Source organism: Narcine bancroftii, chromosome 9 (genome assembly GCF_036971445.1).
Source record: "Narcine bancroftii isolate sNarBan1 chromosome 9, sNarBan1.hap1, whole genome shotgun sequence".
Classification (NCBI taxonomy): Eukaryota; Metazoa; Chordata; class Chondrichthyes; order Torpediniformes; family Narcinidae; genus Narcine; species Narcine bancroftii.
This window is the reverse complement of record NC_091477.1, coordinates 79,786,298-79,812,356: the sequence shown is the minus strand read 5'-3', so window position 1 is coordinate 79,812,356 and position 26,059 is coordinate 79,786,298. Positions and strand designations below refer to the sequence as shown.

The 26,059-nt window shown below is 39.2% G+C and overlaps 1 protein-coding gene across 1 annotated transcript in view; it reads left to right on the top strand.

Annotated features, from left to right (window-relative positions):
* LOC138742321 (ephrin type-A receptor 3-like) overlaps window positions 1-26,059 on the top strand; it is a 337,908-nt gene that overhangs the window by 188,976 nt on the left and 122,873 nt on the right. The window contains exon 4 of the mRNA XM_069896585.1: window positions 6,256-6,411. Within this exon, the coding sequence (XP_069752686.1) occupies window positions 6,256-6,411 (156 nt within the window). The remainder of the gene's footprint in view (window positions 1-6,255; window positions 6,412-26,059) is intronic.

Sequence of the window (26,059 nt, the reverse complement as noted above, 5' to 3'; positions counted from 1 at the left end):
TTCATTAAAGGAAGATAATTAAGTGAATATAAATTTTGGTAGTCAGTATTAACATTAATTCCCAAATATTTAATTTGTTTCATCCACTTCAAATTTGTAATATTTCTAAACATTGAATAATCATCTTTACTAATTGATAAAATTTCACTTTTAGTCCAATTAACCTTATAACCAGATAATTGACCATAAATCTCTAAGGAATCTTGAAGTGCTGGCAGAGAAACATCAGGATCCACCAAATACAGCAAAACGTCATCCGCAAATAAATTTATTTTATAATCTTCATTCAAGACTCTCATACCATTGATACTATCATTCTGACGTATTAATTGTGCTAGAGATTCAATAACTAAAGCAAACAAGGCGGGTGATAATGGACATCCATGTTTAGTAGATCTTGTTAAATTAAAGGATTCTGAAAGCAAACCATTAGTAACAACTCTAGCTTTCGGACCATTATACAGAGCCCTAATCATACCAATAAATGAGAGACCAAACGAAAACTTTTCAAGTACTTTAAATAAAAACTTCCATTCTACTCTATCGACCGAAATGTGAGATACTTGATTGCAAAATTTGTGGTAGTGGAGGAGTGCATTTTTTAAGAAAATAATCTATTTGGTGTATTTTCTTCTTGTGTTGATTATATTATGTAAAGGTTTGATGACCTGGTTATTAAAATCCTCAATGAAATGCATCAGCATTAATCCAGGGTTGTTATCATTTCCATTGCATGACCTTGTGTCAAACTTGCTGTCGCCTTTTGGATCTGTTCCTCTTTTGGGGCATGGAACCCAACACAGGAGCTAAAAGACTACAATACACCTAGTTTTCCCTGACATTCATTGAAATATCATGTTCCCTATTAAGTGGCTCACATCACTGAGGATCACTTCAATCACACACAAATCCACTTGAAGTTGATTATGGTGATTCTGCCCTTTGACTGTTGGCCTTCTGTCATGGCATAAATAAAGTGTGCAGCATCGAGCAGGTGGCTAGCACCTCTTCAATGGCACATGATAGTACTATCTTTGCTGTACTTAATGTATCATTCTCGAGTACCCATAGACCAACAATGAGTTCAGTCTTCCTCTTGTTATATCTGATGAAATTCAAGCATAGTTACACAGTCAGACTAATACCAGTTGAGAGGTAGCAGAGAGGAAAAGCTCTGTGTCATCGAACAACAAATACCTGACAGTAATAATGTTGTGAGAAAGTGGTATCCTTCAGGGGATGGAAGAAAAGCTAGTGCATATGCTGGCTGAAGTTACCTAATCAATACTCCTTGGTTTGTTTCAACTGCTCTTTTCCTCTTCCCCCAATCTTAGTGCTGTCCTGCCTTGTCCAGTCACATATATTTCACCTGACAAAATCTGGGTCCATTGCCAAAGTGCAAGTGAAGCTTTTCCCATTACAATCAGCACTCCCTGTTCTGTCACAGAAACCCTGACAGCAGTGCACCTTTCAACAAAAGAAATAAAAAATTTAGATCAACCAATTTTGGCTGAATTTGACAGAGACAAATGAATCTCTACTGCCGTTGGATTAAAAAAAAATATCAACACACTTTCTGAAAGGGAAGATACTGTGGATTGTACATTATATAAATTGCACAATAGAACTCATCCCAGGCGAGTGCCAGGCATTAAAATGTGATCTGGCATCTTGCTGAGTCTGGTTGTAAGTATGGATCTAATTAAATACATATCTTTGTGACTGCATTTGTGCATCATTGGAGCACTTTACAATGGCCGCCATCATTAAACTTCAATGCCTTTTATTAAAAGAGTGATGTTGCTAATGTGTTTGAGTAAAAGCCACCATTTAAACTTGAGGCAACTCTGTAACCAGCCAGCATGGTTTTCTTTGTCTTCAGAATTTTTTTTTAGATAAATATTTTACTATTAAAAAGGAAAAAAATTGTGCTAGAAATGCTAAGCAAATTAGACAAGGATATTTAAAATTATTAAAGCACTATTTGAGCAGTGAAGTCAGATGGGGTTTCATCAGCTTCCAATATTGGTGGGGATGGATATATTTTGTGGTAAGCATTCTGCAGCTCAGTGCAGGCAGCATCAATAAGCAAGAGTTGGCCCATTAAACTCTGGGTTACTCCCTCAATAGAAGCTTCTCGTCTTGCAGCAGATTATTTTTGTTACTTTGAGATTTGCAGCATTTCACATTTGCTGTGTAAGGGTTTGGGCTTAAAATATCCTTATGCTTTCAGAAGAGTTTTTTTAAAAATTCATTGGAGAAGGGTGGTGAATAAAAGCTTGTGTGGAATTAAGAATTAGTTACAAATCGTTTTTTTTATCTTTCCTGGTTAATGGTTCTATTTTTGCTTTTAACTTTATCCATTTTATTTGAATGTAATTAACTCCTTTAACGAAATGTGGTTTACATATACTGATCACCTTCTGAGTTCAATGGCTGTTAATCAAGCGTGATCATTCTTGATGAGTGCCAGTGGGTGTCTAATTTTGGCTGTCATTTACAATGATCTTGTCCTCAATCAGCATTCCACATGCGCTCTCTGCGAGGAAAGCTGGTTGACACCTGGCATCTTAAATAATTTTCCTCTCTTTGACCAAAAGGTCCTTGAAATCAATTGACACTTTTTTTTTGAGATAGACCAGAAGCAGAACCATAATGAACTGCAATGATGCCTTGCATACTTTGGAATTCTGCTTTATTTTTTAAACCTATGGCCTTGGCTTTCTTCCCTTCCCTTGTTCACCTGTCACCAATTTATTCTTGTTGTCCAGACTATCTTTGCCCAGGTGTGGCTTGTTTGTCTCTTGATGTGGTTTAATTAAGCCAATAGGTATTCGTGCATTTTTGATAATTTTGTTAAAAAATTGTTATACTGTAAAAAGTTAAATAACAATGATATTGTTCATATTCCTAAAAGTCAAAAATATCCTGGGGTTATCAAAATGGTCTTTAAAGGTCATGGTGCTTAATTTACTTAAAATGCTTCATTACACACAAAAAAATACATTTCAGTTAAATTTATGACTCAGTTCATTGTGAGACTGTTTTATTAAGCATGTTATTAACTGTCACTGCACAATGGTGGGAGGTGTTACATCCTCCATAGAATGCTTATTTCCTCCTTTTCATGGAAAATATGAATATATTCTCACACATCTTCCAATTGGAGCTGAATTGTCAGTTCTTTCCAAACTGTGTTGCTTCCTGGATTGAGAGTTCAAGTGTGATGTAAAGGTCCTGAGAGATGTACATCCTCTAGTCTAGTGGCAGTCTCTGAGCTGCAGGATGGAATAGGCCATTTGGTTCTTCTGATCTGCGCAATCAACATTGCCAAGTATGATGGAACCAGTGGTCTCAACTATCTTTTCCTGTATGAAGTTCGCTCTGACATTAGTCCTGAGGATAGGCTTTTATTCTGAAAAGATATACCAATTGTTTGAGTCTGTAGACTAAAGGAATATTTTCACTATTCTCAGAACTATTTAAAACAAATAATCTTCTTAACATTCAGAAATATCAAGTGAAGAGGTCACAGTTTCCCCAAAGGCTTCATTTTATTCTCCCAGCTGAAAAGATCACAGGAAACTGGAGAGTTGTTTTTGCAGTCTTTACTTTCTGTCTGCTTGCAAACTTGACTGGTTAATTCTCAAAATCTCATACTAAAGCTATCACGGGCTCTCCACTCAGCTCTGGATCACCTCGAAAATACCAACATACATACAGCTGCTCGTCGTAGACTATAACTCAGCTTTCAATATCATTACTCCCTCAGTGCTGGCCAAGAGGCTCCTGGGCCTCTGCAACTTGATCTTTTGACTTAGTTATCGGAAGGTCACAGTCAGTATGAATTGGAAACAATGTCTCCTCCTCACTGGTTATCAGCACAGGGGAATTTCAGGGATGCGTGCTTAGCCCAATGCTCCACTTACTATACACCCACGACTGGGTGGCCAGGCACAATTCTAATGCTATCTACAAATTTCCCGATGACACCACGGATGTTGGCAGAATCGCAAACAGCAATGAGGAAGCATGTAGGAGAGAGATAGATCAGCTCATTGAGTAGTGTCACACCAGCAACCTTGCACTCAACATTAGCAAAACCAAGGAGATGATTATGGACTTCAGGAGACTATGATCCAGTCCTCATCAAGGGTTTAATAGTGTAGATGGTCAAGAACTTCAAATTCTTGGGTGTCAACATATCCTAGGTTCTGTCCTGGAGCCTCCAGATCGATGCAATCATGAAAAAGGCTTGCCAGGAGCTATACTTTGTGAGGTGTTTGAGGAGATTTGGTATGGCACCGAAGACTCTACAGGTGTTCTATGGAGAGAATTCTGGCTGGTTGCATCACTGTCTGGTAGAGAGGTGCCAATGCTCAGGTAAAAAAAAAATCTATAGAGGGTTGTTAATTCGGCCTGCAACATCACAGACACCAAACTTCACTCCATCAGGGACATGAGGTGGTGTCTTAAGAAAGCAGCCTCTATCCTCAAGGGCTCTCACCACCCCAGGCCATGTCCACTTTACTCTGCCACCATCATGGAAACTAGTACAAGAGCCTAAAGACGAACACACAATGGCACAAGGACAGCTTCTTCCCTGATGCCGTCAGATTCCTGAGTGATTAGTGAACCAAAGATACTGCTTTTCCTTGACTTTTTGTGCACTCTTTTATTCATTTATTTTTGTAATGAATGTTTGCCCTGTGACGCTATCACAAAACAAAGAATTTAGTGACTTGATCTGACAATGGATTCTGATTCTAAAGTGTAGGCAGTGATAGAAAACACCCAACTTGTTGGGTCTGTCAGCCTATGATATCAGTAGATCAATTTTTTTTTCTATCAACTCAAAATAATAAGTGCAAGATATCATATTTCAGTGGGAAGAATAGGGATGCTACATTATCCTTGGAAAATGCTTAAACGTGATAGAAGTGCAGAGGAACTCATGGATATGGAAACTGATCACCAAGTTAAGAAAAATACGTAATACTAATAAAAGAACAATGTTCACTAGACTTCATTTGTGAGGCTGTTTTTTTTTAAATCAGTGAGATTAAGCTAAATTTATAAAATCTTGGTTGGACTATGTATGGAGGAATGTGAACAGTTTAGAGTACCATTTTATGAAGAGGATCTAGAGACCATTGCCAAAAGATTTTTTGATTCCAATGATTAGGTCCATCAGGAAAAATTAATCCGTATGGATCTCTTTAAAAGAGAAGATTGAGAGGTGACTTGATGGAGTTCTTTCTAAAAGGGTTTACTGGGGTGAAGACGTTTCAACTTTAGGCCATAAATATAAGATGATTACCCATAAATTTGACACAGATTTCAGGAGTCAGCTTGTTAACATGATGTTGAACTCTGCACTACAACTAGTGGTTGAGGACACTTGCTATATTCAAACCAAATTTAGATAAGAACATGAAGAGAATGGGAATAGAAGGATGTATTTATTATAAGCAGATGCACCTGGCCTTCCCCCCCCCCCCTTATAATTCCTGGATGTAGTCTGAATTTGCCATTTTGCAGTGGAACTACTGAAAGCACACAGTGCTTTTTTGTAATTGCAAATACAAGTTCTTTTGGAGACCTCCTCAAAGAGTGGAAGATGAATCTTTGGGATATTTTAAGAGAGAAGCAGATGGACAAGGGAGTGACCAATTGCTGGGGAGAGTATGCAATCTGATCAGCTGTAATCTTATTAATTGTGGAGCCAACTCAAGGAGCTGATGAGCCAAATTCTGCTCCTACTTTGTATGTTTGTATGAATGTTCATTAATCTGATTGAGCAGCTTGACCATTGGATTTGAGCAATATCATTTTGTTGTTGTGCCCAATTACTTTAACTACTTGGGTAATGTGTTCATAAGTTCAGTCATTCATGTCTGATCTCTGTGTGGTTGGCTCTTCCTGCATTCCTTTCCTCATGCAATTATTTTAAAACAAAAGTCTATTTAAAAGTCTTCTTAGTTCTTAGTCCTATGTTGGGAAATGAATGGTGACATTTTGTTTTGTATGTGAAAAATGCTGAGGCAACCTTTGCACTGAGCTTCTTTCCCCTTTACTCTTAGCTTAATTTGAGTTAATTAGGCTCTTGCTGCTGGACTAACTCTAGATGGTCACATAAAGAGAATTTAGATCGTACTTGTATAAAGAATATAACGTTAGTCTACCCTAGTGCTCAAGTAACATAATAATTTGTGTGAATTTGTTCTAACGGCTCCTTTTATTTTGTGTTTTAAGCATGCCGTCCTGGTTTCTACAAGGCTTCCTCCATGGATGCGTACTGCATGAAGTGCCCACCTCACAGCTTTTCTCATCAAGAGAGCTCATCGCAATGCACCTGTGAGAAAGGTTACTACAGAGCAGCATCTGACCCTCGGGCAATGCCCTGTACAAGTAAGTCAATGAGTTATTGAAACCCACACAATAGGTTGCTGGGAAGTTGTAATTGTATGAAGTTTAGAGAACCTTTTTCATATTCACATTGAGCCACTCTACAATTTCCCTTGGATGTTGTACAGTATCTTGCAATGAACTATACGGTATAAACAGTTTTCAAAGAGTTATTGTTGAATGGTGTTTTTTATTTCATTTACAATTTGCTTTTGTTCATCTTTTCCTCAAGATTCAATGGTTGTATCATTAAAAGTTACCATCCAAATCAAATTAATTTCTAAGGAGTGCATGACAGAAATGAAAGGTAAAGATTGACAAAATTCATGTGGTTGTACATTGCTGCAGAGCATCATGCTTTGATCGCAGCACTTGTGGGACCTTTGCCTGAGAATTAGTGAACATGCATTAAATGGACTTTGCAGTGGGCAGAAATTATTGACTTTTCCATGGGCCCCTCCTGCTTCAAACTATGATTGATCGCAAAGCCTCACATGCAATGAAATGGACATGTGCGGGAATGGAAATGTAATGCGTGTAAGTTGGGAATGAGCCTGAGGTTGAATGACGGCATTGTAATGGTGTTGTAAGGATGGCTGGTTGGTATAGCCTTAATTTGACTTGGATCTTAGTTAGATATGTCATCATCCCATTGACTCATGGGTAGACAGGAGCAATAGAAATTAACCAAGACAGTGCTATATTTAAAATAATACAATTTTTTTATTATCAATAACCAATAATATAACACCTTATCTAACTTAATCCCCAACTATGCAAATATACTTGTCTGTATGTGTGTGCGTGTGTGCGGAAATATCCCAAATCATTTCACTTCATGCCCAATCTGGAATGTTAGTTCAAAATCCAGACTCAAAAATTGAGTGTTAACATGAAGACTCCTCTTAAATCATTGCAAGGAATGAGGTGGGAGAGACTGGGGTGACAGACTGTTGTATACTCACAAAATCCTTGTTGACCTGCTTCCAGAGAAATGTCCTTTTCAGATGAGTGGCAATCAAAACTCCCCTCTTCTTTGTGTAGGGGACATGAAGCAAGCAATTAAAAGTGGGCTTTCCTTTTTGTCACGGTGTGGTACACTAATCCCCTTCCAAAAGTGACCATTCCTTTGGCCACGGTGGGGTATACTCATTCTCCTTATAGAGAGAAATCAGACAACTTGTCTATACCACACAAGGCTACTTCATCTTAGTATCCCTTCAAAGAGATCTTCTCCAAGTGCTGCTTCCTTAAAATGGCCCCTGATCAAACAGTGTACTGTTACTTTAACATGATGTTCACATGGTCTCTGCACCTGTGCCTCCAAGCACTTCCTCTCTCCTCAGAAGTATCGGATTTGAGTATATGCTATCCCCAGCCTGCCAACTCACAGTCAATCTTGCAGGGCTTACAGCTTGATTTATTCTCTTAAACTGAAAATGGGAGCACATAATAATGTGCCTTGGGTTGAGAGAACAGACAGTCATAGGGTTAGAGTTTTAAAGCTTTCAAAAAGACCTTTCATCCCAGCTTGTCCATGCCAAACATGTTGTCTACCCAAGCCACCAGCTGTATTCGACCTATATCCCTGAATCTTTCTTATCCATGTACCTGTCTAAATGTCTTTTCAACATTACAACTATACCCGTCTCTATCACTTTCTCTGGCAGCTTGTTCCCTAAACATGGCTTAATGTTACGGATCTTGAATTTGATATCATCTTACCAGCTAGATTTGAGAACTACTGCTTTAAGAGCTCCGCTGGACACATAATTTGAAGTATCAGGTGTGTCTGTAGAAATTGCATTCTGGGTGCCTGGGAATATACTGCTTGTCTTAATAATGTTTTGCATAACATGCATAGACACCTGAAGGTGCTCCAGATTAAATGGTTGTAGGGCTCTTGTGTTTTATTGTGAGCTGTAGTTTCAGGCCGTTGAGTCTCTCAGTATTTGTCATACTTTGTCCATTGGTTTTGATCATTTGCCTAGTACATTCTGGCAGATTTTGCTTTCCATTGCTAGTGGAGTTGAACCGGTGCAGGCTCGAAAGGCTGACATGGCCTGTTTCCGCTCCATAAATGGTTATAAGTCAAATAAACAATTATGGATAGATTTTTGATTTATATTTTATGTTTAATATGTGATGTGTACATGATATGACCTGTTGTTCATTATTATTAGATGATTTTGTATGTAGGATTTATATATTAAACTCAATAAAAAATATTTTAAAAAGAAAAGAAAAGGAGGCATAGTGGACAGCGAAGGTTTTCAAAGCTTGCAGAGGGATTTGGACCAGCTGGAGAAATGGGCTGGAAAATGGCAGATGGAATTTAATGCAGACAAGTGTGAGCTGTTGCTTTTTGGAAGGACAAACCAAGGAAGGACAAACACAGTGAATGGAAGGGCACTGAGGCGTGCAGTGGAACAGAGAGATCTGAGAATGCAGATATATATTCGCTGAAAGTGGCGTCACAGATGTATAGGGTTGTAAAGAGAGCTTTTGGCATGTTCACCTTCATAAATTAGTAATGAGTATAGGAGTCGGGATGTTATGTTAAAGGTGTCTAATACATTGATGAGGCCAAATTTGGAGTATTGTGTGCAGTTTTGTTCATCTAAATACAGGAAAGATATCAATAAGATTGAAAGAGTGCAGACAATATTTACAAGGATATTGCCTGGACTTCAGGAACTGAGTTGCAGGGAAGGGTTAAACAGATAAGTCCCTGTAGCTTAGAAGAATGAGGGGAGATGTGATGAATTATACAAAATTATGAGGGGGTATCGAGAGAGTAAATGCAAGAATCATTTTTCCACTGAGAGTAGTAGAGATACAAACCAGAGGACATGGGTTAAGGGTGAAAGGTAACAATAGGGGAACTTCTTCACACAGAGAGTGGTGGAGAGTGTGGAATGAGCTGCCAGCTGAAGTGGTGAATGCAGGCTCAATTTTCTCATTTAAGAAAAAATATGGACAGTCACATAGTTGGCAGAGGTATGGAGGGCTATGGACTGGGTTCAGGTAAATGGAACTGGACAGAATAATAGTTTGGCACAGACTAGAAGGGCTGAATGGGCCTGTTTCTGTGCTGTAATATTCTATGGTTCTATTCTATTGTGCCGCTGCACTGAAAGCTTGAGAATGACATCCACTGTCAGCTAATCTAAAGAAAGTGAGTGCACACTGACTAAATCCACCAAGACAGGCTTTATTTCCCAATAGGATATTAGCACAAAGGCAGGCTGGTTTATAAGCTCAGACACAAACTCAGCACGATCCTTACAGGCAATAATAAACGGAAATAACTTGTTAAAAGCTAAATGAAATGTCACATTGAAAATTCTATTTAAATATATGATTAGCAAACAGACTGAAATATGCTCTCTACCAATCTTTTTGTATTGAGTTTTATAGAACAAGAACACATTGTATAGAAAACACAAGGTTATCAAAAATGAAGAATATAAATATGTTTCCAAAAATTAAACAATAACCATGTACCCCTTCCCCTTCAGAATGTCAAAAAAGAAAAGAAAAAAAGAAACCAAAGGAAAGATCTCTAACTCCATTCTGAAAAAACTGGGATGTTTTGACATAAAATCAAAGGGAGTAGAGTTCTGCTGAATCTATAAAACATCACTAACTGAAGAAAAAGCCAGGTACATAAAAAAATACATTCAATTATCAGGACAAACAGATTTTAAGAGCATGAAAATAGTCCATAAAAGGACTCCCAATTTTATGAAAATTAGTGTTAGTATACAACGCGGAACACCTAATCTTTTCTAAATTAAGGCAAGACATGACATGACAATACCACTGAATGCTAGTGGGTGGAACAGGATTTTTCCAAGTAGGATTGCTCTTGGTGCCATACAAGTTGTAAATAGTATGACTTGATGATCGGATGCAGAAAATAGCTTGTTAATATCATCTAACACTCCAAACAAAGCCATTAAAAGATTAGATTCAAGATTAACATGTAATATTATTGACAAAATACCAAAAATCTCCCTTCAATAAGATTCAAGAACTCGACATGTGTATCAAGGTTGCTTCCCCACCATCACAGCTGTCACATCAGGGATTTAGATCAGGAAATATATGGGATAATTTGTCTTTAGACATGTAAGTCTGATGTACAACCTTGAACTGAATAAGAGAATGTCAAGCGCATTGTGAAGACGTGTTTTCTAATTTAAGAATCAAGTCCCAATTTTTGTCTGAGATAGAAAACTGTAGATCATGCTCCCATGCTCTTTTAATCTTATCCACGGAAACCTGACACAATTTTGAAAGTATATCTAAAGGTTATTAAACCCTTCTGGGAGGGTCATAATTTGAAAAGTACATCCAACATGTTAGATTCACAAGTCATGGGAAAATTTGGTAATTGAACCTGTAAAAAAAAACAAAACATTTCTGATCTTCAAATATCTAAAAAATTGTGAATTTGGTAAATTAAACTTTGCTGATAACTGTTTAAAATACATGAAACAATTATCAACAAACAAGTCTCAAAAACATTGAATACCATTATCATACCAATTGACAAATGTCACTTCATATAAAGAAGAAGGAAATACATAAATATTTGATGTAAAATTTGATAAGGAAAAACCTTTTAAATCAAAAAAATATTTCCTGAATTGAAACCAGAAAAGCAAAGAATGTTTTACTGCAGGGCTGTGTGCCATTCTGTTAACTTTAACCAAAGTTTCTCCTAAAAAGGAGAAACAGAAAACTTCTCAGCCAACCTCCATTCCAAAGAGACCCGAAATGCATGGTCCAATCTATTAAAATATTGAATCCAGAACAAGGTCCAACGTACATTGTTTGCCGAGTAGTAGTATCTAAAATTCGGCAATGCCAAGCCTCTATTCCTTTTAGATCTCAGCAAATGAAGTTTATTCAGCTGTTTTGCCAAATATAATAGATTCAAGGGAATCAAAAAAACAACTTTGGGTTGAAGACTGGAATTGCATAAAAATGGAATAAAAATTTGGGTAAAATAATAATTTTAATAGAGTTAATATGACCAGCTAATGAAATAAAGAACCATGACCATCTGGACAACGTCTGCTTAAATTGTTTTAATAAATTAAGAAAATTTCCCTTAAATAAATGTTTGTGATTTTTGGTGACTATCATTCCTAGGTATGTAAACTGATTCTTAATAACCTTAAAAGGGGTATTGGCATAGATACGCACCATAGTATTTAGGAGAAAAAGTTAACTTTTGTGTAAGTTTACTTTTTACCCTGAAAAGTGACTGAGTTGTGATAGCAATAACAACATAAAAGGAATAGATACTTCCAGATTTGAGACAAATAACAGAAGGTTGCCCACATATAAGGAGATCTTGTGGACTATACCCCATTTAGAAATCCTTGAGACGTCTTTGCAATCATGAAAAGCAATAGCTAAGGCTAAATCAAACAAGAGTGCGCTGAGAAGATAGACCTGCCTAGTTCCACGATGTAAGTTAAATAAAGTAGATTCATAACAACAGATGGAGAAGGTGAATGGTATAAAATTTAATCCATGAGATGAATCCAAGACCAAAATTGAATCTTCTTAGGATTTCAAAAAGGTATCGCCATTCAACCCTGTCAAAACTGCTGATACCTAGATATTCAAACATTAGTTCAATCACTTAGACTGAATGAACAACAGGACTTGCAATATTTTGCAAAAGAATGCTGTATTCAAATGGGGGAATAGGGAGATTTTAATGTTCCAACAGAGCACAGCAAAATGGCCGGATTGTTGTCCCATTTCAGGCTATAATTTCAGATTTGTAGCCTTGAACACTTCAACCTCAATCTCCATGGAGCAGACACTCTTATCAGTCTTTTTACTTGTGTATATTGTCTATGACAATATACAAAAACAAAGGTGAGAAATCAAACTGCTCAAACTACAGGGGAATCATGCTGCTCGCCATTGCAGGCAAAATCTTCGCTAGGATTCTCCTAAATAGAATAATACCTAGTGTCGCCGAGAATATTCTCCCAGAATCACAGTGCGGCTTTCGCGCAAACAGAGGAACTACTGACATGGTCTTTGCTCTCTGACAACTCCAAGAAAAGTGCAGAGAACAAAACAAAGGACTCTACATCACCTTTGTTGACCTCACCAAAGCCTTCGACACCGTGAGCAGGAAAGGGCTTTGGCAAATACTAGAGCACATCGGATGCCCCCCAAAGTTCCTCAACATGGTTATCCAACTGCACGAAAACCAACAAGGTCGGGTCAGATACAGAAATGAGCTCTCTGAACCCTTCTCCATTAACAATGGCGTGAAGCAAGGCTGTGTTCTCGCACCAACCCTCTTTTCAATCTTCTTCAGCATGATGCTGAACCAAGCCATGAAAGACCTCAACAACGAAGACGCTCTTTACATCCGGTACCGCACAGATGGCAGTCTCTTCAATCTGAGGCGCCTGCAAGCTCACACCAAGACACAAGAGAAACTTGTCCGTGAACTACTCTTTGCAGACGATGCCGCTTTAGTTGCCCATTCAGAGCCAGCTCTTCAGCGCTTGACGTCCTGTTTTGCGGAAACTGCCAAAATGTTTGGCCTGGAAGTCAGCCTGAAGAAAACTGAGGTCCTCCATCAGCCAGCTCCCCACCATGACTACCAGCCCCCCCCCCCCCCCCCACATTTCCATCGGGCACACAAAACTCAAAACGGTCAACCAGTTTACCTATCTCGGCTGCACCATTTCATCAGATGCAAGGATCGACAATGAGATAGACAACAGACTCGCCAAGGCAAATAGCGCCTTTGGAAGACTACACAAAAGAGTCTGGAAAAACAACCACCTGAAGAAACACACAAAGATCAGCGTGTACAGAGCCGTTGTCATTCCCACACTCATGTTCAGCTCCGAATCATGGGTCCTCTACCGGCATCACCTACGGCTCCTAGAATGCTTCCACCAGCGTTGTCTCCACTCCATCCTCAACATTCATTGGAGCGCTTTCATCCCTAACGTCGAAGTACTCAAGATGGCAGAGGTCGACAGCATTGTGTCCACGCTGCTGAAGATCCAGCTGCGCTGGGTGGGTCACGTCTCCAGAATGGAGGACCATCGCCTTCCCAAGATCGTGTTATATAGCGAGCTCTCCACTGGCCACCGTGACAGAGGTGCACCAAAAAAAAGGTACAAGGACTGCCTAAAGAAATCTCTTGGTGCCTGCCACATTGACCACCGCCAGTGGGCTGATATCGCCTCAAACTGTGCATCTTGGCGCCTCACAGTTCGGCGGACAGCAATCTCCTTTGAAGAAGACCGCAGAGCCCACCTCACTGACGAAAGGCAAAGGAGGAAAAACCCAACACCCAACCCCAACCAACCAATTTTCCCCTGCAACCGCTGCAACCGTGTCTGCCTGTCCCGCATCGGACTTGTCAGCCACAAACGAGCCTGCAGCTGACGTGGACATTTACCCCCTCCATAAATCTTCGTCCCCGAAGCCAAGCCAGAGAAGAAGATTGTCTATGAAAAGGGAGATCTGTATGATGAGAAAGATTTCATGTTTTTATTACATAATTGTTATTTTCTCCTTGGTACGTGCTCCTTTACTGCCGCTTATGTTAGAGATGAGACTGCTTTGTGGCATAGGAAAAAAATCACTGAGGGCACGGAAGTTATAGTCTTGGACATGTTGAAAGCCCTAGACCAGTGGTTCTCAACCTTTTTCTTTCCACTCTCACCACTTTAAGTAATCCCTTTGCTCTGTGATTAGTAAGGGATTGTTTAAGGTGGGTCGTGACTGGGAAGGGAAGGTTGAGAATCACTGCTCTTAGACCCAATTATTATTGAAATATTTTGCTTGAGAAAAATTGTCGTTGGGTGATTTCCTTTAGAGTTATGAAACCGTGCACATAACGAGTCAATTAGTTACGATTAAAACAGTGGTTTCCAAACGTTTTTCTTTCCACCCACATCTGAGTACATCCTGTGTTATCGCCAGCACAGAGCCCACCATGATGTGAGTGCCATGGTAAATATTTGTAAAGAGCAGCATTCAGAGCTATTAGTGTGGACTCTGAGTGCATGAGCTCTCTTGCTTTCAAACTCAATGTGAGAAACCAGAGATTTTGCTAGTTTTCAGTTACTGGTCCTGGACCACTGAAATAATCAAGCTTCTCCATGTTAAACAACATTTGGAAGTAGCACTGATGACATCTAGAGCTCAGAATTCACTCTGGGTGTGAGATTTCAATGACTGTCACCAGAATAGCTCAGTATCTCCATCGGTCATCAGGTTTATTGTCATCTGATTGCTCAAGTACAACCGTATTCTCCGGTATTTGGTGCAATATACACACAAAACACAACCAGACATAACGTGCACACACAGTCAAACAATACTTATGCAGGACAAGTATTTCACCTATGCAAATAAATAAATCTAGCTTTGTAAATATGAGAGTCTCAGATGAGCAGTTCCTTTGGTCATTCAGCATTCTCATTGCCCATGAGAAGAAGCTGTTTCTCAGCCTGGCTCTGATACTCTGTGATGGGAGCAGCTGAAAGCTGCTGTGTGCAGGGTGGAAGGGGTTCTCAATGATTTTGTGCACCCTCTTCAGACAAAGATCTTGGTAGATCATGTTGATGGTGGGGAGGGCAAAATCAGTGATCCTCTCTGCCACTCTTAAGGACTTGTGCATTTACTTTTGATCTATTTCTCTGTGCAACTGTTCCACCCTGTGATGCAGCTGTCCTGGATGCGCTCTCTCTCTCTCTCTCTCTCTCTCTCTCTCTCTCTCTCTCTCTCTCTCTCTCTCTCTCTCTCTCTCTCTCTCTCTCAGTTGAACCCACTCAAGAGAGATTGAGAGAGAGAGAGAGTGAGCTCCTGTAGAAGGATGACATGATGGTGACCAGTAGACTTGTTTGGTTCAGTATTCTCAGGAAGTGCAGTCACTGTTGCGCCTTCCTGACAAGTGAATAGAAGTTGTTTGTACATGATAGGTCACCAGTTATGTAAACTTCAAGGAACTTGGTGCTCTCCACTACAGAGTTGTTGATGTGCAGTGGAAGGTGGTCATTCCTGGTCCTCCAGAAGTCCATGATCATCATCTTTGTCTTATTCATGTTGAGACTCAGCTTGTTACCCTTGCACCAGTTCACGAGATTTTCCACCTCTTCTCTGTAGTACGACTTATCATTGTTGCTGATGAGGCCAACTACAGTTGTGTCTTCTGCAAAATTGATTACACTGTTGGAGCTGGACCTGCTAATGCAGTCATGGGTCATTAACATGAACAGGAGTGGGCTGATCACACAACGCTGAGATACTCCAGTGTTCTGCATGACAGTGCTCGATATTCTGCTACCGACCCAGACTGACTGGTCTTTCCATTAGAAAGTCCAGAATCCAGTTACAGAGTGGGGAATTGAGTCCCAGTGAGGGCAGCTTCTCCACTAGCCTCTGGGGAATGATCATATTAAACGGCGAGCTGAATTCTATGAACAGCAGCATTGAAACATTGTTCTCCAGATGGGTTAGGATGGAGAGAAGGGACAAGACTATAGTGTAGTCTGTGGAACAATTTCTTCCATAGGTGAATTTAAATGGTTTCAGTGTTTCTGAGAGGTGTACTTTGATGCATTGCATCACCAAATGCTTGAAGCATTTCATAATGGTGGAAGTCAATGACACAATTCAGTAATAATTGAGACCTGTTATTGTTACCTTGGGTCCTGGGATGATGGTGGCTGTCTTGAACCCTGAGGAAACGATGGACTGCTGAAGTGAGATGTTGAAGATGTCTGGGATGATCTCCGTCAATTGGTACACAGTCCTTCAGTACCCAACCAGATATGTTGTCTGGTTCTGCCACCTTGAGTGGGTTCAACTGAGATAGGGCTTGGCAATGGCTATGCAGGAGGCCAGTTCATCAGTGGGACACAGCTTTTTTTTTGGCGCCATCCTCTTCTTCTCATCAAACTGTGCAAAGATGTTCAGTCTATCTGGACAGGAGGTGTCCTTGTCTTCAACTCACAAAGTTGATGTGATGTGTTGTAGCCTTGATCCCTTGCCACATGCTCTTCATGCCTTGAGGACAGAAACTTGAACAGCTTGTGGGTTAATTAGCGTCAAGGATATGCCCACTTGTTCCTGCCATCATCAAAAGCTTGCTGCTGATATATCTGTGAAGGTATTGTTGGAATTGCTCATGTCACTATGCTAGAGTGTATCATTTGCTCACCACAAACCTGTTCAGAGATGCTTAATTGGCATTCTGCCCGGGCCACTCATGAACCAGACCATCCAGAGTGCTTCATATTCCTACAGCATGGAAATAGGCCCATCAGCCCACTGGGCCACACCAATTTTCAGTCACCCTTTACTAATTGCACACTTCTCACATTCATGCCAATTTACTCACACAATTAACTAACCAATCTGCTCGTCTTTGTGACGTGAGAGTAAACTGGAACCAATGTGGCCACTGAGAACATGGAAACTCCATGCAATCAATACCTGAGGTCAGGCTTGCTGGAACTGTGAGGCAGTTCCGGCTCTACACTTGATGCAAATGAGCTCAAAGGAGATGAATACCAAAATGTGCTGAGTCTGACTACTGTTTCATCGTGTATTAAACTTAGAGTGGGATGAGGAGTCCCTGTAAAAACAAGTCAATGCGAAACAAGAGAAAAAATATCTCAAGATTGAATTCAGATCCCAAGATAAAGGAAGATGATCATGCTTGTTGGTCACTAATTGCCTCCATCCTAGGATGTTATTGTAGGAATAGTCAGGGCAATGTCCCACCACCTTCAGCTGTGGAGACAGGAACAAAGCAAATAACCCGGACCTTCTGACTGGGGGAAGATGCATAAGCATCATTTATCAGATACTGACTCTTGCCAACATCTTTCACTGAGAAACCAACTCCCCACTGATCAGTGGGCCCAGCGCAGAGCTTTTCCAATTGCTATCAGCAGATGTTTCCCCACTCCCAGCTTTGAGAGCTAGTTCAGCCACACAACCCCAGGCATGCTTGCTGTCAAGAAGATTGATTAAGATCGCAGCAACTCAAACAATTATGAATTAAATCTGTAATTAAGTGTTTTGTTAAAATACTTTTAAAATGCACAAAAGCACTAGGAAACAATTAAGTATACTTAAAACAATTCGATTAAATACGAAAAAAAATCTTGTATTAACTCATCTGTTGAGAGCTGTGTGCCAACTGTACATGCATCATTTAACTGGCTCGTGCACAGTGAAAGTGTTTGCTTCCTTGCCCAAGACCTCTCCCCACACCATTTCTCATTGAAGACTAGGGGCAAAGGTTTCTGCAGCCCCAGTTTAATCCTGACCTAGAGCACTGTCAACATGAGTTTACTCTTCCTTCCAGGTGCTCCCATCTTTTATGTCCCTAATGTGAACTGGTAGGTTAACAATGTAAACTTGCCTAAATAGAATGCATGGTGGGAGAATCACAGGAAGTAGACAGACATGAGAGAGAAGAGTAAATAGAGAAAGGTTGAGGAATGGGACTGATGAGTGCCTTAGGAAGTGGCATGGACTTGGTGGGCCATATGGCCATCTTGCCTGTTGTAAGGAAATCTGAGACTACTTTATGAGACATCGGAGTCCAATAGCGATGTGATGTTGTCCAAAGATCATGATCAGCAGTGTAGAAGTTAGGGACCTCCATTTTCATTTGACCTTGACCTCAAACTTCCAAACCTTTACATTGGTGAAGACTGGTGATTTCAAGGAGAAATGCCAGTTTTTAATCAGATCCAGGCCAACATTATAAGTTGAGGATCAAGCAACAGAATCTGGAGCAGTTAAGAGCTGGATTCATTTTTGATTGAACACAGAAATGGTGAACATGACAGAAGTGGGGACATGGGATAGAGTGAACACCTGAAAAATCAAGAAACGGTGAGCAGATTTGGAAAATGTAGGTTTTTTTTTAAATAACCTGAGAAACCTGGACTGCATTTTCACTCTCTGGTTAATGGGAGAAATCCAAGTTTGAAAGATTTACTTCCCCTAAGATGATTGATGAAAAATTATAAATCGACTTTGAGTGATGTCTACTGCACAGGACCTGGTATGTGCTACCACTTGCTACGATCCATGCAAATTTTCTAAAAATTCCAGTTCATTTAATCCTTTAGGCAGAACGTTCCATTTTCTCCACCTGTTTAAAATCTACATCTCTAACTTCCAATGGTTATTCAAAGTTATTGACCTGAAAATAAAAGATTTCTCTCTTTCAAATACTGAATGTTTCCAGTATTAAGCATGTTTGTAAGATTTTCAGCTACACTGTTGCTTTACTTCATTTTGTAGTTTATAATGTCTGCTTTTATACTGTAAATGCTGCAGGATTAGAAAAGGAAATTTGCATTTTACCAAATTGAACTGCAAGGCTATAAATTTCAATTCATAAAATAATTTATAAATAACTTGAGAGCTAATGTTCTAAGGTTACACTGAGTCACTGCTTAGGATCACTCAGCACGATTGAGACACTTTTTTGACATGTGTCACTGAAAATAAACACATTGAAATTGCTTGCAAAGTGCATCATTCTTGATGATTATAACTGTCACTCTCCAACAACTATGAGGGAACCTGGACACTAGATTTTCCTCTAACTAAAGCTTGGTTAGGGGGAGGTGTGGGCAGAGGTCAGCAGCAGTGTGAATTGTTTCCTGCATCACACCAACGATCTCTCAACAATCCAGGAATTAAATTTGGGGTCTGCAAAAAGAGGGATGAATCTGACTTTAAAGGACTTGCTCAGCAAGTGATTTTCAAACTGCCCCCTAAACTCACATTCCACCTTGAGTAATCCCTAGACTATAAGTGCTCTGTGATTAGTAAGGGATTACTTAAGGTGGTATGTGAGTGGAAGAAAAAAGGTTGAAAACCACTGTTTTAATCGTACCTCATTGACTCGTTATGTGGACGGTTTCAGAACTCCAAAGGAAATGGGCCAATGACAAATTTTCTCAAGCAAAATATTTCAGTAATTATTGGGTCTAGAGCAGTGATTCTCAACCTTCCCTTCCCATACACGTCCCACCTTAAGCAATCCCTTACTAATCACAGAGCACTTATGGCATAGGGATAAGTTTAGGAGGACATTTTGGAAACCACTGCTCTATTAATTACCGTAGAATTACAGAATGTAGAAACTGGACTCTCTCAACTTGTACACACCTCATGAATCACCTTGTATTCCTCTTCATTGAATGCTCTTGGTGTACCATCACTGTCCAACAGTAAAAAAGAGTAATTGTTGGAAGGTTGAATTATATACTGTCCTTATGTGCTCATTTTAAAATGTGTTTCTGTATCCATGGGACTTTGCATTGTGAAGTTCGAAAGTTCAGATTGCAAAACCTGTGCCTTCCCACCTCTGGGGTTTGCTTTGCTAAATTCTCTCTGAAGGCAGAATTGTGCCAAGTCTTTGTGCAATGCAGTGACTTTACACTTTGACATTCCTGGCAATACGAGTGGTGAGATTTCATATTTATATTATGGATGGAAACTTGCTCAAGCTTTTATTGACTGCAGATTTGTGAGTGACATCTTCTTCCCCTTCATTAATATTAATGACTGCACACAAGAGAAATATGATGTCAATCCAGCTTAAATGCATTCACAATAGATGGGCAAAAAGACCAAAAATAAGATTTAATTTCAACCACAGGCAGTCAGATAATGGTAGTGGAGACATGAACAGAATCTGCAAAATAGAATATAATTTATATCTTTCTAAAGAAAATTATAGACTTTTGTTTTTCTTTCAGCGGAATTGATGAATTTCCTCGACTTCTGTGAGTGAATTTGAGAGTGAATGTGGATTAGAAAGATGAGCCGAATTTTAGCTTCACATAGTGTGAGCATTGGTGGACAATAACTGTGATGAGTTCACTGATCTCTCTGTTATTTCGTTTTGATCTTAACCTGAAATCTGGATGGGAGGGGCACAGTGTAATAATAATGCCACTAGTGGATCTTGGTTTGCCTTATGATAGGCTAAAGGCAATTTTGTATAATATTACATTTCTGTTTCATTACATGACAATAACTAATATTTGTATATGAACAATGTGGGAGCACTGGCAGAAAAACAATTGGTTGCAAAATAATAGTTTCCATTTCTGGCATGAGTAACCAGGGTCACAAACTGATAACCGGTGAATTATCACATGCACAGGAAAACAGTGAAAAGCTTCATTTTGCAATGCCATCTGGGAAAATAGTTTTTATTGTGGTTTATTTGACTCCCAGCCAGGTGGTTTAAGATCAAGTTCCCAAGTTTGAGGATATCAGTACAGGAGGTTTAAATGAATAAAATATCTATTTAATTTCATTATATAGGAAAGTCCATTGGATTTTTCTTTAATGTGTGGTGACATCAAGTGGACATGGACGAGCAAATGAGATGCCACTCTGGTGTCACCAGTGAATGCTGTCAACCATTTTGAAGATCAAATCTGAGATTTGTTGATTGAGCCCTTGACATTTCCCCTGTTCTGAGTGGGTGGGAAGACATTTGTGAATAGAGGCATGGTGTCCAAGAGTTGTTCTATCAGAAGATGACCAGGCAGTCATGGAAGGAGGATAGGACTGCATAGTTGAGCCTTCCCCACTCCTACATTCAGCAGCTGTTTTGTAGTGACCTCCTGTAGTCCATTCAAGGACCATTGATTAGACTGTACAAGAATTCCATTGTACAAGACTTCCTGGACAATGCACTGGAATTTTAAAATGCAGCCACAATCCAGATATGACTTTTTTTCCCTATTTCAGAAAGTTAATGATTCCAAGCCTTTGTGAAATGATTGTCCAAAAAGGTTCAATTCTAACCTTGGTAGTAATTTTTGCACTTGATCTTGTTTAGTGTTAACGATTAAGATAACAAAGAAATGGGGACAGTGAATCCTATTTATTGATATGATCCAGGCATTTAAAATATTTTAAACTAAAACTGATGTGTTTTTAAGCCAGTATGTTGAATTGTTTTGTAAAGACAGAAAATTAAAGCTTTGTGTAAGATCAAGCAGTTCCAAATGTCAGAATTCCTATTGTTCCTTTAAATGTCACAGAGTTGTACAGAACACTAACAGTCCCTTTAGGCCACACATCATGCCAGCTATTACATGCCCATCTGTATTAATCCCACTTACTAGCACTTGTCCATAATCCAAAAATTGGAAGTACTCATTCAGATATCAATTAAATGCTATGAGCATACCTCCCTCCACCACGCACTCCAGGCAGTGCATTTCAGATCCCAGCTACCGGCAGGGGTGAAAAACCTCTTGTCCCTTACCAAACCTCTACCCTCTTGATTTTGATAGGTGGCATGGGGTAAGAGTTCTTTCCACTTATCCTACCCATGCCCCTTATGATTTTGTATCCTTCCTATCAGGTCCTCCATCCCTCCATGGAAAATGAAATGAGCCCATTCGGTGACCCCTCGTGTCGAAGGAACCTCCATTCTCTGCAGCATCTTAAGTGCAATTATATCCTTCCTATAGTTTGTGGAACACACAAACCTGTAAACACTGTCCATGACAATGAACCTTAGTTAAACAAAATGTCCCAAGGCAATTTGCAAGGACAAAACTGGGCAATATGCCACTAAACGATGAAAGGAAATGTTGGGGTAGCTGTCCAAGAGTTTGATCAAGGAAAGAGTTTTATGGAGTGTGTTAGGTCTGCTTTGTTCATGAATGAGTGAGTCAAACACCAGACTGAGTCGAAATCAAGGTTCTTTGTTCTTTATTGCCGGATTGTAACACTTGCAACTAACAGTGTTAGTTGGAGAAGGCGCATTCTGCCGTTATCAGCAAGTGGTGTTTTTTTTATACCTCAGGATACGTACTTAGTAAATGATCATACCATGACATTGTCCAATGAATAAACTGTTGCTATCCTTCTCTGTTAGCCTGCTGCACATCATTCTTGTTAGTGCAAAGCTTATCTTGAGTGTACAAGGTCACATCTGCATTCTGTTACTCCTTAGTACTGGGTGACTCCTTCTCCGGTCCCATCTCATGATGTTTTTACCTTACAAGTGTAGGGACAATATAGCTGATAACCAACAATGTAACCCTTCAGGTATTTAATAAGATAAATACAGATAATCTATCAGCAGCTAGATTAGAAATATCTTTTTTCTATAAAGGATTTGGACCCCAGTGGGGCAGTCAGTGAAGCTACTGCCTTACTGCTCCAGTGAGCCAAATTGAATACAAACCTAGAGGTTGCATTTATCTCTGCAATCCCATGAGTTTCCCCCAGATGCTCTAGTTCCCTTCTATGTCCGAACATTCAATTAGTTGGCCACTAAAATTACTCCTGGAATGTAGATGATTGGTCGAGTATTGGAGGAGTTGATGACAATTCAGGAAGTATAAAATGGGGTTAGTGTATAATTAGCGTAAATAGGTGCTTGATGGCTGGCATGGAATCAATAGATTGAAAGGTCTTTTTTTCCCCATTGAATAACTAATCCTACAGGAAATGTATTCAACTCTATCTTGAACTAAGGTTCTTCAACTACCCAGAAAGAATGCTGTTGATTTATAAAAAAAAACTTTCCTCCACTGTTCTGGCATGCTCTTCGGCTTGTTTTAAACCACTCTGTTCACTTTATATCAGCAGTGTAATTTAATATATTGCCTCTTGCTAAACTGTGTGGCAAACCCCAATCTCCTGGAGTTTCCTCCAATCTTTGCAATTGTTCTTTTGAGACAATTGTTGGCTTTTTTCCCCACACTGCTTTCCAAATTTATAATTTTATCTCTCACTTCATGATCACCTGATGAAGAGAAGTTCACAGCCACCATTGTGCATGGAGGATTATATTACACTTGGCTGAAAGCAGTGATTTGTACTTAATACTTTGTGCTCATGGTTGCTCCCAGCATGCTGTTGTAAGTATGTATAACCTAGTGATTGGAAATTTATCTTTGTCTTCTCTTTGAATAAGATGCACATGTAACCCTCCCATTCCCAAAGAGATTTTCCACTGGCATTTGTCATCAGTTATAACTCTGCCTCAAGACATCATAGTGAGCCACCTTTCAAGGTACATCCAGAGTCTAGTTAGCTATTAATGGTATCTCTGCATATATTCCTTCCTGTTAATGTCCAGGTAGCTATAGATGATTTAAGAGCAGCTAAAGAAGGCAGAGAAAGAAAATTCAATTAAAAAAACAACGATGCACTATTTTTCGTGTTGATGCAGGGTCTCAGACTGACGCATCAACCATCCCTCTGCCTCCACAGAAGCTACCTGGCATGCTGAGTTCCTCCAGCAATTTGGTTTACATTGCTCTATTTATTTTCTATACACCAAAAAATGATTTTGCCCATTTCTAAAGTTAAAGTTCAAATTATTTCCAAATACTGCAGGGTTTTCACAAAATAATTTTAGTTAATTTAGTGGTTGCTGTTAATAGAAAATATCTAAATATTTATGGGGCAACAAGGTTAGTGTCACGGCTAGCATTGTCACGAACCAATCAACGCTTGTTAGTGCAAACACAGGAACAGCAAAGGAAGATTCACCAGACAGTGATTAATTTCAAAATAATAGGTTTTATTAAACTATTAACCACTTAACAGGTCTCACTTAACTCTAAAATTATCTCTAAGCTTAAACCCCACGATGTGCAAACCTAATTGTATAAAAATATGTGGGTATTCAAGTCCATACTATTTCAGTTTAACCTTGAGTGGAAAAGTTAGTTTTAAGGCCCAGTATTTTAAAGTCGAGTTGAACTTGAAGGTTTATTAAATTGTAGTTCAGAAGTGATTACGAAACATGAAGTTCTTTTAAATTGTTGCTCAAAGCAATAATGAAGTGTTTGTTAACAGTGATTCAGTCCTTAGACTGTTCAAACTCACAAGTCTTGTTGAGTTGATTTCCCATGAAAAGATTTCTTCTTAAACTCTCACACTGGTTTTCTTCAATCCCTCTTGGCTTCTTAAGAGTTCTAAAGCTTCTTTCCAAGATGAGGCTGTGATCTTGTTAACCATGTGATCTTCGAACTCTGGCTTGTACACATCACGACTCCGAAAGATGTTTCAAGAGGCTAAAGTACATCGCTCAAATGGTTCTGAGTTTCATTTCTCTTTTTCAAGAAACCTTAAGTGCTTATGGTTCCAGAAGTCTAACCATAGGTCACTCCAAGAATATTCTGTCAACACAAAATGCCTCTAAACATTTCTTGAGTTTTAATTAAAAACAGTTAAGTTCCATTATGGTACTGTTGATCATCTAGACACTGTGACTCCAAATTTACGCTTTGCCTAAGTGCAATGATGTCTTTGCAAACATGCTGTGACCTGTGTATAACCCTATTCCAATCCCACTGCATTACTTAAGATGCGTTTATAAGAAATATAGCTTAACCTTAACCTAAATATTACTATTAACGCAGATCCATTACAGCACAATGTTACAGCGGCAGTAACCAGGGTTTGAATCCAATGCTGTATGTAAGGAATTTGTACCCTCCATTCTCCCCATGTCTGTGTGGGTTTCATCTGGGTGCCCTAGTTTTTTGGTTAATTGGTTGCATTGGTGTATTTAGGCAGCAATTGCCCATGGGTTGGAAGGGCTTGTTACTGTTCTGTATCTCCTAATTTAAATAATTAAATTAAGTATACAATAATTATTTGTGGTGATAAAATAGGAACCTTTTTCCAGCATTGTCTCAAGTGTTAAATCACTGTACTGCAGCACTTATGCAGTCATATGATGGGCAAATTAATCAGAAAGCCCAAGCATGCAGACGTTAAAGAATGGGTTAATCAAAGAGCAACATAATCTTCATTTAATGAGCCAAGGAAATCGTTGTTCTTTAACTGTTCTGGAGTTACCAAGGGACAGCAGTGGATGGAAGAAAAGTAAGGAAATAGTTTGTTTTTTTTTATTTGTAGTTGGTGCCTCTTTTTGACCTAGTTTCACAGCAGTGCTGACACCTTTGGGGGAAAAAAAATCTCTCCAGAAAGTGGCCTATGTGGAACACTGGCACCTTCAATCCAATATACATTTGGATGTTCAGACCACTGAATGTTCCACTCATTAGCTCCAGTGAATTTTTGTTTTTTTAAATATTAGTTTGTATGAATAGCAGATGAAGTGAAAATAAAACTAAATTTGGAGAAAGTGAAATTAAAAAGTATAGATAGTGCTGGATAATATCAGCGATGGAAAAGCCAGTGACAAAGGATCACGGGAATAGAGGAGTTATCGAGGGACAGTACCTGACGAGGAATGGATTTGCTTTTTTCTGATACTGAGTTGTTGTGCACTTGAGTTTCCATGATCTTTTTATTTCAAAAAAATATACTTTTTTTTCTCAGTTTACACAGGAAATATAATTGGCACACACCTTTTTCTACATTAATTGTACCATCAAATTAAAACACTTTCATACATTTGTCAGTGCCACTCATATTACATCCATAAAAAGAAACACACACATGAACTGCAAATATCACCAACTATAACTTGGCAAGAGCCCCAAACGATAATGTCCCACCTTTAATCTTCCAAGGATAATCTGAATGACTTGCATTTGCTTGAAGATGAGGGGATGATATTGGCCACCTAGTATGTTGTGGCCTCCTG